Source organism: Heloderma suspectum, chromosome 2, assembly GCF_057233095.1.
Source record: "Heloderma suspectum isolate Gila_16-S chromosome 2, 16-S_ref, whole genome shotgun sequence".
NCBI lineage: Eukaryota > Metazoa > Chordata > Lepidosauria > Squamata > Helodermatidae > Heloderma > Heloderma suspectum.
Window position 1 is genome coordinate 183320578 of NC_139459.1, and position 18985 is coordinate 183339562.

The 18985-nt window shown below is 47.5% G+C and overlaps 2 protein-coding genes across 7 annotated transcripts in view; one reads left to right on the forward strand and one right to left on the reverse strand.

Moving 5' to 3' along the window:
• Positions 1–5947, forward strand: part of LOC146353514 (solute carrier family 26 member 10-like) — a 30636-nt gene extending 24689 nt beyond the window's left edge. The window contains exons 16-18 of the mRNA XM_084836632.1: positions 1655–1709; positions 1893–1999; positions 3239–5947. Of these exons, the coding sequence (XP_084692758.1) occupies positions 1655–1709; positions 1893–1999; positions 3239–3277 (201 nt within the window). The 3' untranslated portion in view covers positions 3278–5947. The remainder of the gene's footprint in view (positions 1–1654; positions 1710–1892; positions 2000–3238) is intronic.
• The window catches only part of B4GALNT1 (beta-1,4-N-acetyl-galactosaminyltransferase 1), a 78009-nt gene that overhangs the window by 2832 nt on the left and 56192 nt on the right, over positions 1–18985 (reverse strand). For 3 of the 6 annotated variants that reach the window (XM_084836637.1, XM_084836636.1, XM_084836633.1), the window contains 5 exons: positions 14741–14848; positions 11906–12093; positions 10466–10606; positions 9010–9247; positions 3563–7158 (listed from right to left, as the gene is read on the reverse strand). In XM_084836637.1, the coding sequence (XP_084692763.1) occupies positions 6944–7158; positions 9010–9247; positions 10466–10606; positions 11906–12093; positions 14741–14848 (890 nt within the window). In that variant the 3' untranslated portion in view covers positions 3563–6943. Of the gene's footprint in view, positions 1–3062; positions 3136–3562; positions 7159–9009; positions 9248–10465; positions 10607–11905; positions 12097–14740; positions 14849–18985 lie in introns of those variants that run through there. The other 3 variants (XM_084836635.1, XM_084836634.1, XR_014788086.1) reach the window with 2 other exon arrangements.

Sequence of the window (18985 nt, forward strand, 5' to 3'; positions counted from 1 at the left end):
ATGAATCCTGGTTTATTAAACCACCATGTGCACAAGCTGCACGCTCATGCACGCAGCCTGTTCTCTCCCATTTTGCTCCGTGCAAACATGTAAACAAAACAGGCATGATTAGCTTATTGTTACACCTGAAACCTGGCTTATGCTTCATTGTGCCCAAACAAGCTAGGATTCATAAGCCTGCAACAGGATCAACAAGCTGGTTTACAACCCATAATCCAGGGTATGGGTGTAACACTAAGCTACCCATGCCTGTTTTGTTTACTCCTTGTATGAGTGAATGCAGCTTGTGCACACTGAGGCTTAATAAGCCAGGATTCCTGGTTTATACTTATATGCAAATGCAACCATTGTTAGAAAGCAGCGTGAGAAAAGGTTGTAGGGTGGCAACCATAGAAGGCTGTTTTACCATCAAATTTATGAAAAAGGAATATTCCATTTCACATAGCTAAAAAAGGCTATCTGTCACACTTTTGTTGCCCATTTCTATCCCACTTTTCAGCTCACAAGGAACCTCTCAGAACTGAGCAAGTTCAAGGCCAACACAAGGTGGATAGTGAGACGAATGGGTCTAGAATGAGTCCAGTTCCAACCATCCCAGCTGCTTTCTTTTGCACAAGCTAAGATATAGGCAAAGAGCTCTTTAGCCCTGTTCTTCCCACTGAACAACTGCTGGGGTAGAGCCCCCTTTCCCTTATTAACTACCTCTGGCCCAAACTACATATTATGGGGAGATACATGAGTGTTGCTGATCTGCATTGGCTAACGCTGGCAGGGGTAAAGGGCGGGGCAAAAATGAACCCACAATGAAGTCACAGTGCGTGTGCATGCGCACGTATTTTCAACTGCACATCACCAGGGAAATGTGACAGGCAGACCTAAGTAAGAAACATCCATGCATCTCCCCATAACATTTACTCATATATGACATTTATTGTCTCTTCTCCACAAGGTACATCTTCTGTCTTCCCCTGGCCAAATGTATCCTTACAACACTGTAAGGCGGGGGGGGGGGGCTGGTCTACAGTCACCCAGAGAGTTCATCGCTGAGCCTGAGTGGGGTCTTAAGCTCTGGTCTTCCCAGACCTAGTCCAACACTTTAACCACTAAACCACTTTGCTTCTCAAACATGTGGTTTGGGCCTTTGAAGGGCTCTCCCCACCAACATTGGATGACTGATGGATTTGTTTCTGCCATAAGGGAGAATCCCTGTCCCCATTACAGGTAGGAGAAAAAAGAGCCTTTCGCCTGCATCTCATCTTGTGCAGGAATGAGCCTGTCAGTCAGCCTACAGCTCTAGAACAGTTTAAAATATGCCCCCTTTTTAAGGTAAGCATTAACACTTACTGAGAGAGAACACGCACCACTGGATAATAAACAGTAGGGTCCATGATCTGTACTGAGGCCAATGATTATTTAAGCAATTTACTCCTATGTGATCTGAAGTTAGGATTTTGAATACTTAAATGAAGAACGGGAGTGCAAACGTGATAGAGCCTAGGATGGGATACAGTGACTCCTTGCACAAATATCAGTGGCAGATTAGAAGATCCCACTGCCCCTAGGTAACCAGGGAGTTACTGCCAAGGATCTATTGAGGCTGTAGTTAAAAGGTGCTGTTTGAGATTCTCTGCTAACAGCTTGCCTTGCCTTGCAGGTGTGTGTGGAATGCCAAAAAGCAGGTGTGCGGATGCATTTGGCTGCCTGTAATGGTGAGTGAAAAAGGAGGTCAATTAGTCCTCTTCCAGTTGACTGTGTTGGTGGTTTTAATCTTAAGGTTGTGTGTCTAGGTTGTATCCAATGTGTGGCGTAATGGTTACAGTGTTGGACTGGGACTCAGGATACCTAGATTCTAGACCTCAACCACCTCCCTTTATTTTTTCCTTTCCATCTAGCCAGTGTTCTACAGACCTTGAGCTTCTGTGGCCTCATGCATCACCTACCCCCACAGCAGATTTTTGTCACTGTGCACGATGCCGCTTCCTACCTCCAGCAGACCACGGTAAGAGGCAGAGGGGGCAGCGAAACAACTGGAGAGCCTTCGTGCTTGCTGCTTCTAACCCAGTCCCCTCTATAAGGGTGGTGGTGGTGGTGGTACGGGTTGGGAAACTGTATCCCAGTTCTCCCGAACAGCAAATGCAGTGCCAAGGCTGCAGTGCTTTAGACTGCAGCTGTAGACTCACATCACTGAATACGCCCCCTATGGAAAAGAAACACATTTCTACAGATAGAAATATTCTAGCCTAAGCTTCTCCCTGATTTGCTAGTTTTCTATGTGTAAGGATAGTTTTTTTTCAACGGGAGAGCATTACTTCAAGTGAACCCTCACCTGTAGCTTTAAGTGCTGCAGTCCAGACACAGGTTGACCACTTCATCGCCTGTTTGGGAGAACTGGGCCACTATCTCTTCCTAAGCAAGCCATTCTGGCGCCTTCAGTGCTGGCTTAACAGGCCTTTTTCACTAGGCACTGGCCAAGGAGTGTCTTTTGAAGAGAGGAATGAGAGCACTTATTTGTGTTCTCCATGCAGTGCCACATGTGAGATCTGTGCCCGTGCAGAGCTGGTTTTGGAATATTCTAGAGAAGCAGGGCAGAACCCCAGGGTTGGAGGCCAAACCAGGCACATCTGAGGTCCCAGTCCAGCTCCTGGGGTTCTCCAGATGGCAATGCCTTCTTCTCTTGGCCCCACCCCTTCCCCCAACCATTTCTTATTTGGTGGCTTCCTGGCTTTTATGCATTTTCCCCACTCTAAAGGTTGAAATGCCTGTCCTAAGGCTTAATTACAGCAATAAGAGCTTTAAACTAAAATACGCTTGTATTTTTGGGCCTGCCCCTTTTGCCTTTGGCCCTGTCCACCACTGGAACGCCGCCCCCAAGAGCTTCTCTGAAATGGAATTCGGCCCTTAGCAGTGGGGTGAGTGCCTACACATTCAGTCCTCTAACTGCTGCATTGTAGAAGCTAGTAGACCATTCTCCATTGAGTCTGTTGCTTATTGCTCTCTGACATCTTCCAATAACCATTTTATACAGCATGTTCAGAGCATTCAAAGCACTTCACATACGTTACCTTAGTAATTTCTTACAACCACCCTGTCAAGTAGATCAGTATTGGTAATCATCCCCATATTGCAAAGGCGGGCCTGAGGAGAAAGAACAGTGTGTAGTGAGGATCAACAGGGTAGAGAGGTGATTCTGATGCACAGTATAGAGCCTCGTGAATAACTCTGTTTGGTTTCTGCTCAGGAAAGCGTGGAACAGAAGGACCCAACCATCTGGGTATAACCCTCTCCTGCCTGCCAAGGGTCAAGGACTGTGTCAGCCAACCCACACGCATCAGGACAAAGACTATCTGAGATCACAGAGTCATGCTAAAGGCAGCTGGCTGCCTTGGAGACCCTGCTTGCTACTGGCATGTCAGGAATGGACACAGAGAGGAAAGAGGCAGCGCAGCGAGATGAGCAGAGCCCTTGGATTGAGCACCTCTTCCCTGTGCCACGACCTGTGCGGCCAGGTGTAGTCTGAGTTAGTCCACTGCTACCCTAGCAGAGGGAGGGGTTTATCTCGCACTCTCTCCTGTCCTAGCTTCCTCTCTTCAGGATCCTGCTCAGAAATTGTTCATGCACAACAAAACAAAGATACATATATTTTTTTTTAAATCCTTTATTCCCTTCCCCAAACTGTTTCCTTTAAAACAAAACAAACAAACATCAGTTTGAAGTAATCAGAGGAAATGTCATTGAGACCAAGAGGGAAGGGACAGGCAGGGTTTTGGCCCATAGGGCTGAGGAGGGTGTGAGACTGTGTGTTCACAGAGGGCCTAGGTAGCATGGAACGAAAGGTAGCCAATTCTATGCCATTGCTCATTCAGGCGTTATGAAACATGGTGAGACGCACCACGTGGGCAGGAATGGGGTTGTGTTGGGTAGCCCCACACTCGGGCATCACATCCTAACAAAGCTCCTCCCAGTCCCATCGGTGTCCATGTGTACAGCACCTACACCTGCAGCAATCTGGATTTGGAGCATTCGCGTGAAGGCCTCCTTCGTCAGGAGCTTTATTATGGGGCGGGGAGGGACTCAGCACAGCCCTGTTCCTGCTCATGTGGTGAGCGTCGCTGTTTTTCATAATGCCTACACAGGGTTTCTTTCATCCCAGGCTGTCCTCAGCAGTATTGGGGCAGCAGTGTATATACACTGCTGTTATAAACACAGCCTCCAATGCAATCTGTTGTAGAGAGGGACATACATTCCCCATAGATTCCCTATGCTGCTCTGGAGAAAGAGGACTTCCCCCCTCATCGTTGAAGGACTTGCTTGCTCACAAAAGCAATCTGCCCTAAAGACTAAAAAGCATGTTGTCCTTGCCTCTCCATGTTGGTTGGGCAGTGGGCAATCCTGCAAGGTCTTGAAAGCAGGAAGGGAGATGAAGCTTACTTGTGAAGTAGCGTCCCACAACCAGGAGAGTTTCGGCTTGCAATTTTAGCTCTCCATCCTACACAGTAACACTGGCATGGTTGATTTCATTATGATTTGAACTCCTACTACATTCAGTGTGCCCCAGCCTAAACATTTATTTGCTTGAGCAGGCTATAAGACTTCCAGTGATCTTTCCAAATTAAAATGTTCACAAGAGACATCTGGAAATGAATGGCCCTTACTTTTGTAGAGAGAGAATTGGGGGAGAACTGTAGGTGGTTCTCTCTGCCACTTTTGTTGAAGAGTGGTGCCTTTCCCCCAGGCCATTATACCGAACACAGCTAAGTCCCACTAAAAGCTACTGAAATGGGACAGGAAGTCTTTTATACTGTCAGCAGAATCAAGTTGCAAAGATTTTCCTGTACCGATTCAGGATGGAGGTGGGGAGCTGCACCTTTGGATGATTCCTTCCCTACCCCTGGGAAAAATAAATACACAAATAAGTGAACAAACTACCTGTACGTAGCAAATTAGCATGCCAGGCTGAACCTATTTAACTTGCATTATCATTTTAGCATATGCACTAATTTCTTTCCCTTTACATGTGGGGAACAGTGAAAGATGCAATGCCCCACTGTATTGTAAGTCCCACTGCGCTTAGTGGGGCTTACTCCCAGGCAAGTGTGCATAGGATTACAGTCTTACTCATGGCTAACTTTTGCTAGACTGCACCCAATGTCTTATTTCAGATACCCATTTCTAAGCCATCCTGTATTTTTGAGATGTCAGTCTAGTACATCAGTAGAAAGGCATCATCTTGGAATAAGAAACAACCCTATGAAATAAAGGTAAGTCAGTCTGTAGAAGGAAAAAATAAGGATGTGGGTGTAGCAGAACACAATTATTCACCTGATGGGGCCCCTGCTCTCCTGTCAATGGTGGTGGAAAAGCAAAGAATGTTCTCAGGAAGGCAACACGTACTCCCCTTTTTGTTGACATGCCCAGGGATGATCAAGTATTGAACTGGGGGCGGGGCGGTGATAACACACAACAGATGTACTTGCACTCCTAGTACAGTGCAATCATTACTGCCCAAGCCATGGAGAGTTTTGCATCCTACCACATCTATCACATAATTATGTCACTCTCGGTGCTATGATTGCTTCAGTGTCCACAGACCTGATAGGCTGATGCTGTGGTTACCTCCATCCCAGTACTCCCACCTCCCAGATTGGTTGCAGGAGAACAGTTTGCAGCTGGACTGCCAGGAGGGAGTGCCCAACATAAGGGGGGCTGGGGCTGGAAAGAGTAGCATATAACAGGGTGGTCTGATGGGCTGAAGCCTCTACTGTGACTTACCTTATGGACCAACCCCTGTGCATTGGATCTAAACATGTAGGAAAAACCAAACCCAGCTCCAATTATACATATTTGTTCCCATTAACAAACAGCAGCTGTAGGAAAAGCAGCAAATGCAGAAGGTTACAGGATTGGGACCAAGAAGGCAAAGGAAGGAGTGTTTTGGAATATGGGGAAAGTCCTGGCAAACGGATCTTGTTTAAAATAAAATTTAAAAAAAACCATTGCAGTCTGCCGTAGACAGTATTTCTGCTTCCGCATATAAAAATTCTGCCACTTTACAAAAGAAACTGGCGTGTCAACCCCCTCCCCCCCCACCACCCTGCCCATGGGCATGCAGGCCACTTTTGATACAGGACAGAGAGCAGACCTGGAAGTGCCTTGTAGTTGGAGTGAGCCCTGCCTTGCTTTACTGTCACGTTCTTGCAGTGCATACCTCAAGGCGTCCCCCTCGTGGTAGCTTTCCATCACTGTAGTATTTGGCACTTCAATATCTGCCAGGATGGCACCAGCTTGAGGGTGGGGGGAGTTAGGGAAACTCTGAGGGGAGGGCACACATGCAAAGACTTGGCACAATATATTGTGGCACCAGAGACAGTTCCAAAGTTCAGGCATTGTCTCTCTCGGATCATGTTCCCCTCATTCAGATTAGATGGAAGCAGAGAACGCTGGGATATTGTTGGCAGGTTTTTGACACGGTGCATGTGCACAAGTGTGTGTGGCGGAAGCTGAGGAAGCCCAGAAATGACTGAGGAAGAAAGTTGCTCCCAACTAGGAGAGAAAAAACAAACACTCAACCCCCAGGGCTTCACAGGGCAGCTTACCAGTATCACTCCCATCTAGGATTCTCCAGTTTGGATGCAAAATGGGTAAAACAAATGAAACAGCAGGCATCACCCCTTCTGCCACAAAACAAGCAGCAGCACAGCTCTCCACCCTGCTAGAAAATACTTTTTAAAAAGTGGGAGTGGTTATCCCATTTCTCAAATCGCTCTTCAGGCCTGAGGATGCAGAGGCCTCCCTGAGTCCTGGGGGTTTGGCTAGTTGACAGGCAAGACCATTTGCCCAGGGCTGTTGCCAGTTGCCAGAGCAGGCTGCCTGAGATTGCTAGACCTGATTGCCGGAGGATTTTGCCAGTTGTCAGGGGCAGGGCTAAGTGCCCTAGCAACGAAGACTAGTTGCCCGTCATACATTTGAAACGGTTCTTGAAGTAGAAGAGGCTTTGCTTGAGGGTCAGGCTATTGTCACTGGAGTTGGGATAGCGGAATTTGGCATACTGCTTCTCGCTGTCTGTCTTTAGCCATGGCAGCTTGATCTTGGAGGCATGGTCCACTATCACATTGGAGCAGGAACCCACATGCAGAATGCCCAGGCCATCAATGAAAAATTCTATATTTACAAGAAAGAAAAGAGGAAGGGGCTCAGCAGTGTCTTAAGGGTCTTAGGCAGGAAGCCCTCATATAAATATGCACATTTTTAAATTTTACTTGTGTATTATTGTACATCACCCTGAGAACAGGGCTACTAACAACATAAATAACGAACAAACAAACAAGAATCCCATGCCTTAATTCAGACATGGTCAGTATTCACAATTGTGTCCCAAGCATCTTCCATGACTAAGTCACCACAAGAGCTCCTGAGCACACCATTTGGATCGTACTGTAATGGGTCTGTGAGAGTCTTAGAACTGCTTAGATCTACATTTCCTAACAGCCCCTGCTGTGACCTTTGTCTCTGAGGGTTGGCTGCTGATGAGGAAGTATGGTTAGGAATGGGAGTGACACTTACATTACACAGTGACCCAGTTCTCACGACACAACGCGACACTACAGCACACGATGGCTTAATTTAGCCACAGGGGCTGTTGTGTCATGCCAGGTGTCACGTGAACCTGGCATTGTGGGTTGTTGGGGGGGGTAAGCAACCTCAAATAACCCTAAAGCAAGCTATGTTTGCCAGACACAGCAAGCTACGACTGTGCCACTGCCTATATATTCAAAAGAGTGGCTGGCACACTCCTCTAAGCCCCACAGAGAAATTAACCCATGGTGACTTCATGTTACTTGCAAACAGCCCCACAAAGAAAAAGGACTACAACCTGGGAGCATGTCTGTGAGGACTGGTGAAGCACCAGTGAGGAGTCAGGGGCAAAGAAGATGATCAGCTTGGGAGCAGGATACCTGAGAGAGCATCTGCTCCTCTACCTACCTGCCCAGTCACTGGGTGTTTTAAAAGGATTAAAGCACCCAGTCAGGTGTTTTAATCCTTTTAATCTTTTTATTATTTGATCTTTTATGTTTACCACTCTGTAATCTGTTTTAGATGTGGCGCAGTATACAAATGTTGATAGATAAACAAACAAACAAACAAACCTTTTTGGCAGTTTGGACCAAATCGAACTCTGGGACTTTGGGAGAAAAGCCCTGGAACAGGAAGGCCTACATTTTGGATACAGTTCTTGTCTGTGTGCACCACCCTCTAAGGGCGCAATCCTTGCCGGATTGCACCCTTGCCGGTCAGAAGCCAGAGACAGGATGATAGGAGCAGCAGAGGCAATCTTTGCCTCCCCACCCTCCCATCTTTCCTGATTTCCACTAGATGGGCTTTTCAGACTGTCTAGTGAGGGCACTTTGGATGGGGAGGGACTGGAGGAAGCTCAGGATAACTCGTATCCTGGCCTCTCTGGTCTCCTCCCCTCCCCGCCCATAGGATTGTCCCCTTTCCCCCCTCTCCGAGGTCAATTTTCTGACCTCAGAGGGCAGCCAGCACAGTTCTCTCCATACCGACTGCGAGGGGGAGGGGGGTCAGATCTCCGACTCCCCCTTCTGAGGTTGGAGCACTGACTCTGACCTCTGAGGGGACAATCTGAACTATGTTACGGTCCTGGGATGCTCTCCCAGGGGACATAAGATTGCTCTGTAAGCGGCTGAAAACCTTCCCTGTTTTCCTACCCCATAAAATCATCTGTTGTTTGTATCTACGTACCACTGTGATTGCTGGAACTCACCAGGGTTAGTACAGAGGTTACTAACACTGAGGTGCATTCAGCAATTGCCTTTAGTCCTGATTACGCAGACACATTACAGATGTATAAATTCAGTACAGTACATTCCATACGATGCTTTTTGGCTACCTCGTATGGAAGGGGTAAGTGCCACCCCTAGAGATATACGAAAATTGGGTTGGGCTTGTTTCACACACATGCTAAGTACCACCTGAGTTGCCAGCATCACTCACCGAGGTGGGCAACACGGCTGAGACGAGGGTCGAAGCCGACCTGCAGCACCTTCTCTGTACGTGCCAAGAAGAAATTGATCACACCATCAGTCACCACACAGTCAGGAAAGCCCTCGATGACATGGTGGTAGCCCTGACGGATTCGCAGGCAGTCTCCGTCCTCGCCGCCATGCTGCACACTGATCCGCTGCCGGTACGTGGTGGTGTAGCCAGTAATCTCCCGCACTGCTCCGCCCACCTGCCAGGGACAAGAGATGACATTTGGGATGGAGAAGAGTGGGCTTGGGGGCTCACATCAGTTGGTGGTTAAGACGCTGAATTGCAGACCGGAAGGTCAGCAGGACAGCAGTTCGAGACCTGAGTGCTGCGTGACAGAGTGAGCTCCCGTCTTCAGTCCCAGCTTCTGCCAACCTAGTAGTTCGAAAGCAAGAAATTGCAAGTAAATAGGTACCGCTTTGGCGGGAAAGGTAACAGCTTTCCGTGCACCTCGGTGTTCAGTTATGCCGGCCACATGACCACGGAAGTGTCTTTGGACAGCGCTGGCTCTTCGGCTTAGAAATGGAGATGAGCACCACACCCTAGAGTTGGACACGACTGGTTGGGGACACCTTTACCTTTACCTTTATTCAATTATATCATCCTCAAGCAGATGAAGCCTGAATCAAGAATGGAGAATGTAAACAATTCTGGATCCCAAAGTAAGCTTTGGGCCAGACCTGCCACTACAGGCTTGTAGAGAACAGTCTCTGATGGCAGGGACATAGGACTTACATGAGAATTGCCCTGCTGGGAGCAGACCAAAGGACCCTCTAATCCAGCATCCTTTCTCCCAACAGTACCAACCAGATGCCCTGCTGCTTCTCAGAGACATGAAACCTGTGACCATCCCTGTTTTTTGTTCCTAGCATCTGGTATTCAGAATGGACTCAGACCTCAATATGGAAGGCAGAACTCTTCAAATCACCATCCTGTTTTGGTTGGTCCTAATCAAGGTATTAATCGCCTTATTGTGGTTTTGCACCTCTACTCCCCCCCCCCCGATTTTGGATTCTTTTACTCATGGACCTATCTTTGTTTTTTAAGTTCCATGGGTAAGGCTGTACCTTCATTTCGGAACTGAATGTGAAACTAGAAACTGCAAGTAAGGAACTAGGAACCAACTTCAGCCCATGTAAGGTTCCTTTATCCCTGGATCTCCCAACTTGCCTCTGTACCATTTATACCAGCCCAATGGGTCTGTCTCAGTCTCCTCAACTGCCAAGGCTGTCAGGTTTTCCCATCATGGCTTGAGGCTCCATTACAGGAATCTCCCCCCACCTCCTGATGTGGGACTTTGGTGCCATATTGACTCACACTCCCCTCAGAAGGTTTGGCTGGAGAGATGTCTATCTGTTTCTTTAGATGGGGGAACTGTTCCAGAGTCAGGAAGAAAAGCAACCACAGGGAAAGGGCTCACCAGGTCCAGGCTAGTCTTCTCAAGGACATCTACCAGCTTCTCCACTTTGGTGCGGGGCGTGAAGATAAAATCATCGTCCACCCACAGGACATATTTGGTGGCCACCTGGGAGATGGCCAGGTTCCTGCCAGCAAACCAGCCCTAGAAAGGGAGAGCAGAGGTTCTGTAAACACCATTCATGACTACTGCCAAAGACAATCCCCTTGCCACACAACTGCATATTGCTGCTGGCCCATCTTATTTTGCCACAAAGCAATGAATAATACCACCACTTTAACATCAGCTCAATCACTGGGCACTGTACCTCTTTATTGGGCCCCATGGACCCAAGTATTGCTGCCCTGCTGTCGTAAATTACTCAAATTGAGGGATAAGCAGCAGCTAGCGTTACTCATTAAATAGTCTAAGGTCAAGAAGCCAAGAGTATCAATCTGAAGCCAAGGAAAACAAAACCAGATATAGGGATGCACTGAAAAATAGTTAGAGTCATCCTGGGTTTGAGAATAATCAGAGCTGGGTCCAGGAGCTGGGAGGAATGTTTTCTGCTATGGATGAACATCGACAATTGCTTCCAGCACCTGAACTGGGTTTGCGGCCTGTCTTTTATGCAGGGGCTGATTGACAGGTGAGGCCAGCTGGGTCGAGCTGTAGATGTCTTCTGCCTGCCCATGTGCTGGGCCCCTTCTCCAGACACTCTCAGGCTAAGGTGTTCTGTGTCCTCCTCCATCCCAAATGGAGGCACAACACTCATCCCATCCACAAACACCTAGGTCCCTTGCCAGCAACTCCCTTTGGTCTCTGCATTGGCAATTAGGGTGCCAGATAGTTAGTTCCTAAGGGGCCCAGATTTGACTCATGGGCCTCCAGTTGCAGACTCCATTACTGCTTCCTACCAACTATATTACTTCCTCTTGTCAGCGTGCTGCCTCAATACTGTGGCCTTATTCAAGCACTGTTCAAGCCCAGCCATTTGTACCATGAAAACCAGATAGCACCCTCAAACTCCATGTTAAACTCATCCACATTTACTAAACTACCTCCTGGTTCTGTATTCACAATCATTAAAGCAGATGAGAATTGTACATAAGAACGTATGGAAAAGGTTGGGAAATTCCACTCTTTACCCATCCTGACTAGGAATATTGTCACAGTTAGTGTGATGAAGAGTAACTAGACCAAGATGAGAAGATTCCCGCTCGTCCCCTATCATGAATTTGAGGTCATAGAAATAGGATATTCCCCAACACAAGTAGGCAATGGAGCTGCCCCCAACTTAGCAAGTGTCCTTTAGGCCCTTCCCTTGCCCCATTTCAGAAGCTTGGACCCCAATAACAACTTCCCATCAAGCCCTATTAAAACACATCCCATGGAACACTGCAGAGCACCGAGTAAAGTGGCTCTGTCAGGCCTGAGGCCTTCCAACAGCTCGCCTCTCCACACCTTGCCAAAGGGCATGAAGTACTGTTCAATGTGGGGTCCCTGTACATGTTCAGTGGCCAGGCTGTCATCAGCGATGATGATGGTTACTGTGGGGTAAAACTTGCGGATGCTGTCGATCAGCGCTCGCAGCTTGTCATAGCGCAAGAAGGTCTTGGTTGCTATGGTGACCAGGGAATTGATGTTGTATTCTGCTGGGGAGAAGAAACAGGAGAGACTGATGGGGCCTCTGAGGGGTGGGACAGGGCAAAGGTGTGGAAAAACGTGTACACTTCACAGTGTTAAAATTTCATGTTAAAGAACAACATACACAACACCTATTTACATATGTAATTGAGAGGACTTATACACCGCATTTCAACCATATTTCTAGGGTGATTACCAAGAAGGAAGGGCTTTGCCTGGTGCCAAAACAACAACAGAAAAGACAATAGATGAGCCACCTTGGACCTAGGGAAAGAATTGATTTACAGTCAGGGCCAGAAATGGAACAAGGATAACTGTTTTGGCAGTTGGCCTCTGTACACCACCACATTGAAGTTGAAAGGAAACACACCCAGATGGGAGCGAAGTCAGGACTTTCAGCTGTAACTCAGGGGGTTTGACAAAAGTGGGGCACTACCCATTCAGGAAGGACAGCCAGTGACATACCCCCCCCCAATCGTTGGGGGCTCATAAGTAATGGAACGTATGGCTGACAAGCAGCTGCATGGCCAGGTGTGGCCTGTTTCCTGGGTGCCCCATGACCAATCAAGCAGAGAAAAGGCCTGGAGGTGGTTCTGAGTGTTACATTTGCATTTGGTAGCAGTTCACTGGAACTCCTAACGTGAGGTCCAAAGAGGTGTCCATGCGAATGGGTGAGGCCATCATTAGCCTGAGGAAACAAAATAAACCCATCAGAGAGATAGCAAAAACCTCAGGAGTGGCCAACACAACAGTCTGGAACATCCCGAAAAAGAAGGAATTAACTGGCAAGCTCAGCAACAGCAAGAGGCCTGGAAGACCATGGAAGACAGCTAAAGTGGATGACTGCAGAATTATGCTTATGGTGAAGAGGAACCCTTTCACAACATCTAGCCAGGTCAAGAACGCTCTTGAGGAGGTAGGCATGTCATTGTCAACATCTACAGTCAAGAGACGGCTTTATGAATGCAAATACAGAGGCTTCACAACAAAGTGCAAACCACTGGTAACACTCAAGAACAGAAAGGCCAGATTAGCCTTTGCCAGCAAACACCTAAAAAAGCCTGCCCAGTTCTGGAATAAGATTCTTTGGACTGATGAGACCAAGATTAATTTGTACCAGAATAATGGGAAGAGAAAAGTATGGAGAAGGAAAGGAACAGCTCATGATCCAAAGCATACCACATCATCTGTCAAACATGGTGGAGGCAGTGTTATGGCATGGGCATGTATGGCTGCCAATGGAACTGGGTCACTGGTGTTTATTGATGACCTGACTGCTGATCAAAGCAGCAGGATGAATTCTGAAGTGTATAGGGCTATACTTTCTGCTCAGATTCAGCTGAATGCTGCCAAACCGATAGGACGCCGCTTCATATTGCAGATGGATAATGACCCCAAACATACAGCAAAAGCTACCCAAGAGTTTCTCAAGGCAAAGAAGTGGGGTGTTCTTCAATGGCCAAGTCAGTCTCCTGATCTCAACCCAACAGAGCATGCTTTTCACTTCCTGAAGACAAGACTGAAGGCAGAAAGACCCACAAACAAGCAGCAGCTGAAGGCAGCTGCAGTCAAGGCCTGGCAAAGCATCTCGAGGGAGGAAACTCAGCATTTGGCCATGTCCATGGCTTCCAGACTTCAGGCAGTCATTGACTGCAAAGGGTTTTCATCCAGGTATTAAAGGCGATCCTTAAGTTTGAAATGATGTTGGTTTGTTCCATTACTTATGAGCCACCAACGATGGGGGGTGTGTGTGTATGCCACTGGCTGTTACTTCCTGAATGGTTAGTGCCCCACTTTTGTCAAACCCCTTGAATTACAGCTGAAAGTCCTGACTTCGCTCCCATCTGAGTGTGTTTCCTTTCAACTTCAATGTGGTGGTGTGCAAAGGCCAACTGCCAAAACAGTTATCCTTGTTCCAATATTTCTGGCCCTGACCATATATATTTATTTGATTTATATCCAACCCTTCCTTTCAAGGGGCCCAGAGTGGTTGGAGTTCCACCAGCCGGACATCACAGCATCTCACAATGATGCAGCGTTTGAACTGGCTACCAGAGAGTGAGAGATACCTTGAAAAGATACACTGCTTACATCATGGTCATTGTTGTTGTTGTTATTATTCTAAACATTTATATACTACCCTTCATTAACAAATTCCAGGGCAGTGTACAAAATTCATTAGAACAACCATTAAGTCTCACTTAGCTAGGCATTAAAATCAGCAAATTGTGATGATAAGCACTTGTTCATATCACATAACAATGGGCGCTGTACAACAATGTTGTACATTGTTGTACAATGATGTACCTTTCACTGTTGCCACCAACAATGGGTGGCAACAGTGAAAGGTACATCTGTACAAGGCTTCATGTAAGCCTTGATCTGGGCTCTTCCCCAAGGCCTGTTTTGAAAGCCAGAGTTCAGCTCTGGAACAAGCAGAGTAATAAGGACATGAGCATGTGGTGAAGTCAGGGGTCTGGATGGGGGTGGGGGGGCACCCTACACATGCTCAGGGGCACTCTTACCTCTGGTCTTCCAAGTCTGAGCCTGTACACAGCAGACAGGCTCCAAAGCTCAGCCGTTTCCTTAGAATGCTTTCTCCATGAGCCATCTGTCCACTGGAGACCCATGGCCCTCATCTGTGGCACTCACCTTCACTGGCCCCTCTGGCAGAGGATCCTGGGTTGTACAGCCTGGGGGTGGGTGCATGGCGGATGCGGATGATGAAAGATGCATGATGCTCATCAGTAGAAAACTGCACTGGAAAACAGAGGAAGAGGCAGAACACCAATCTAGGGCATCCACTTACTTAAACAGATAGCCAGCATAACATGTCTAGCTTGCGGGCTGACATTTCTCTACCTTTCACACCTGGTGCACAGGAGCTCATTCCCCACACAGAGGATCATAGCAGTAAGAGCAGGTGTACCATAATGGCCAAGAGGCTGGGCTGGGAAGCCCTCAATTCAAATTCTCATCTCAGCCATGAATTTACTCGTTGGCTTATCCAAACCACTACCAATTCGTCTTCAGCACCCACCCCCTCATCTGCAAGATGGGCATAATGAGCCTGTCTACACACAGCTATTAAGTGGCTGTTAATCCACTGCATCTCCTTTAGGTTTCGTCACAGAACTGAGATCCAAGCATTACAACGAGGAGTGTTTCCTCCTCTGCTTTTCTGCTACATAACCACTAGGTGGCACTGCGGTATAGCGGAATAGTGCATACACAACTGTGCTTCATTCACTTTCATAATTAAATGCTGCATTTTCCTGCTCTAAAATAACTCAGCAAAAGTGCTGGTTAGACACAGAAGTGAACCTGGAGGGTCACAATGTCATCTGAAGAACCCGTAAAAAACCATGAATAGGGAATGACGAGCATACGATAAATGCTTTGTGTAGAAAAACCCAGTAATACTAGTCGACCACAGGGCTGATGTAAGGATTACAGAAATAAAGTACATGAAGCACTTTGAACATTTGGCACTTGCTATAATAAATGCCAAGTATTATTACATTAAGGTAGGGCTGAGCACCTTGTGGCCCTCCAGATGTTGTTGGACAGCAACTCCAATCAGCCCTCACCATTGGCTATGCAGGCTAGGGCTGATGGGAATGGCAGTCCAACATCTGGCGGGCCACAAATTGCCCACCCATGCATTAAGGTACACATTCACTGGGTTCGCATGATCACGTAGGGAAAATAAGCCATGGTGGTTTATTTTCCCTCCCCGTGTGTGCTGGTCACAAATGCCTAATTAGCATAATTAGCGGGTTGTTGTGACATTTGAACCTGATGAGGGTGGGTGGCTCGGTGGGTTGACAAACCACCCTGAAACCCTAGAACAAGCCACGCACACCTGGTGAGGGTAATTATACTAATTAAGTGGCTTGTGACCAGCACACAAGGGCTTATTTTCCCTCTATGATTGTGCGAACCCGCTTACTGAGGGGGTCTGAGCTGGAGGTGACAGATCAGGAAAGGGATCTTGGGGTCGTGGTTGATAATTCCATGAAACCTTGTGCAGCAACTGTGAAAAAGGCAAATTCTATGTTAGGGATTATTAGGAGAGGGATTGAAAATAAAATGGCCAGTATTGTAATGCCAACGTTCAAATCTGTTCTAGTCATGATGGCGATATACTACCTCCAAGATCAAAGGGAGGGTGCCTCTCAACACCAGTTGCTGGGGAACATGAGCAAATGGGTGCTCCTTCGGCTCACGTCCCACTTGTGGGCTTCCCAGTGGGGCATCTGGTTGGCCACTGTGAGAACAGAATGCTGGACTAGAAAGGCCTTTGGTCTGATCCAGGAAGGCTCTTCTTACATTCTTAATGCTGCAGCCCTATACATAAGATTGCGCTGGAAATGACCTTGGGCAAGAATATCCCCTCTTCTCTTCTCTTCTCTTCTCTTCTCTTCTCTTCTCTTCTATGGGGAACTGAGGTAGCTCTAGTAGGGAATAAATCAGACTACGGCCCAGTCAAAATATAGGCCCGTTTTAGCAAAATATTCTATCCTCTTGTTTTGGTGACTTGGGAGCGGGCAGGTGGGAACACGAGCAGGGAGCAAAAGGATTGCCAAGGAGCAATGGCCACTTTTTAAAAGGCCATCTGCAGCAGGCTCCCTCTCTAGGGACTTTGCAGAGAGGAGGCAGCAGCACAAGGCGGGGTGCCTGTGCTTCAGAGGAGGAGGAAATCCACAGCGTGATCATCCCCCTCTCTTGGCAAAGCACTCGGCAATATAAGGACAAGAATGCACCACCCTGACACACAAATTGGCACCTTTTGCTGTAAAAGACAAACCCCATAAAAATTCAGCCCAGCATTAAGGAGAAATCAGTTTGGAACTAATAAATGTTACTGTTCTCTGCCCTCTGTGAGACTGTCATTCAAGTGGATCCTCATTCCTCTAAACCAGCCTTGCCCAACCAGCTGCTCCTGGTGTGTTGACTACAACTCCCATCATCCCCAGCCAGCAGGCTGGGTGATGGGAGTTGTAGTCCAACACTTCTGAAGCATGCCAGGTTGGGCAAGGCTGTTCTAAACATTCCACCTGCTCTTCCAGGCACCTTGCCTGGAATTTCTCCCTCCCCTATGTTATAGAAATTTCAGTTGCAGTATGTCTGTTATCCCATGATTTTATAAGCTAGGCTATGTCTGTTTTACCTCAGTGTGAGACTGCCATGCTAAACAAAGACTACAGCACCTTATCAGAGACTCAGGAATGCCAAGAATGTGTTTACTAGAGTACAAGGCTACCACTCTGCGTATGCCTAGATATGTCAAAGGTGCTGCCTGTCTTCTGTTTCCCTCTCAGCTAGACAAAGAGATTAGTACAGCGCAAGCGTAAGACAGCCCCAAAGGTCTTGCCTATATAAACTTTTGAATCACATCACTTGATTGTAACTTTTGTTGGAGCGTTAGCCCCAAGGGTTGCCTTATTCTGCAGAATAAAATCATGTTGGACCAGATCTCTGCCTCCTCTCGTTCTTGGTAAACAAATTGGAAAGTCTACCAGGGAAAAGAACACAATTTTTGTAACACCTACCCTTCTCTTATGTGTAGGTCATTTCCACAAAGCTGGAATCCTAAGAGGTTCTAATCCTTTAAAAAGTGATCCTTGCCAACATGTCTGTACATTGACATTCCCACAGCCCAGATTCCAGGAACTCAGCTAGCCCTGCAAGACTGAAAAGGACCTCTGACAAGATCCTGAGGACATACTGTCAGCACAGGTTTAGGCCAATCCTGGCTATGAGAGTCAATGTAAATGTGATATTTTCAGCAGGCTTACTCAGAAGCAAGTGCCGGTGCCTTAAATGGGACTTACTTCCTAGAAGGTGTGCTTGGGATCACAACCTTCAACACCACTTTGCTGATTCTGGGCTTATCTTTCTGGTCTTCCGGGTCGCCCTGCAAGGGCCTCAATGTTTTTGACAATACTGCTTTGTTTAGCCTCAGTCCCAGTGACAAGATAGCAACTAACCCACCCATGAGTTCCTGAAAAAGCAGCCTGCACAGATTATTCGCTTGCACAGCTGTCAGCCCAGAAGAACAGTGCTTTACTGCAGTCTTCCCCATGTGTGTTGGACCACAACTCCCATCACCTCATCCAGCACGATGGGAGTTGTAGTCCAACACATCTGGAAGGAAGCCAGTTTGCAGGAGAGTGTCTAGTCTTTTCAGCGTGTTCAATGCACCGCTGGCACAACAACACTGTGAGGCTGCCTATATTATTATTATTATTATTATTATTATTATTAATGTGAGCTAGGGCAATTATTATTTTTCAGGATATACAAGCACCCCTGTATTGATCCTGCAAAAAGGCTCGATATTTTGCATTTGCTCCATGTAAGCATGTGCTAATGGGCACTCAAAGCACCTGCTGTCTCCTCCCTCCCTCTGCTTTCCCCAAAGGCCCACAAAAGCTATGAGGGGCAGGAAAGGGGGAGGTGGCTGCGGAGGGCCCTTTCCCCAGTGGAAATGGATGCAAATAGCATCACATTTCTGCTGGGGTTGCTGAGATTTGTGGTCTCAGTTCTCACCCTGGTGGAACAACAAACCAATGCTCTGTTGGACAGCCAGAGTGCCCTGCCTCCTGTGCTGCTTCCCCCATGACAGGCACGTCCCTGGGTCCCTCAGGGAGAGGGGTGGTGGGTGCCAACGATCAAACTGAGCAGGCCCTGTTTGCAACAGGCTATGAGCATGGCCCCGCTCTCTTGCGAGGAGTCAAATTTCTTGCAATATCTCTAATTGTTATGCCCATATAGTAGACAGTACGACTGAGAGATTGTGTCTTGCTTAAGGTCACGTAATGGCAGAGGTTTGAGCTGGGGACTGGCTGGCTCACAGCTCGCACTTCTAGCCCCCACACTTCTAGCTCCATG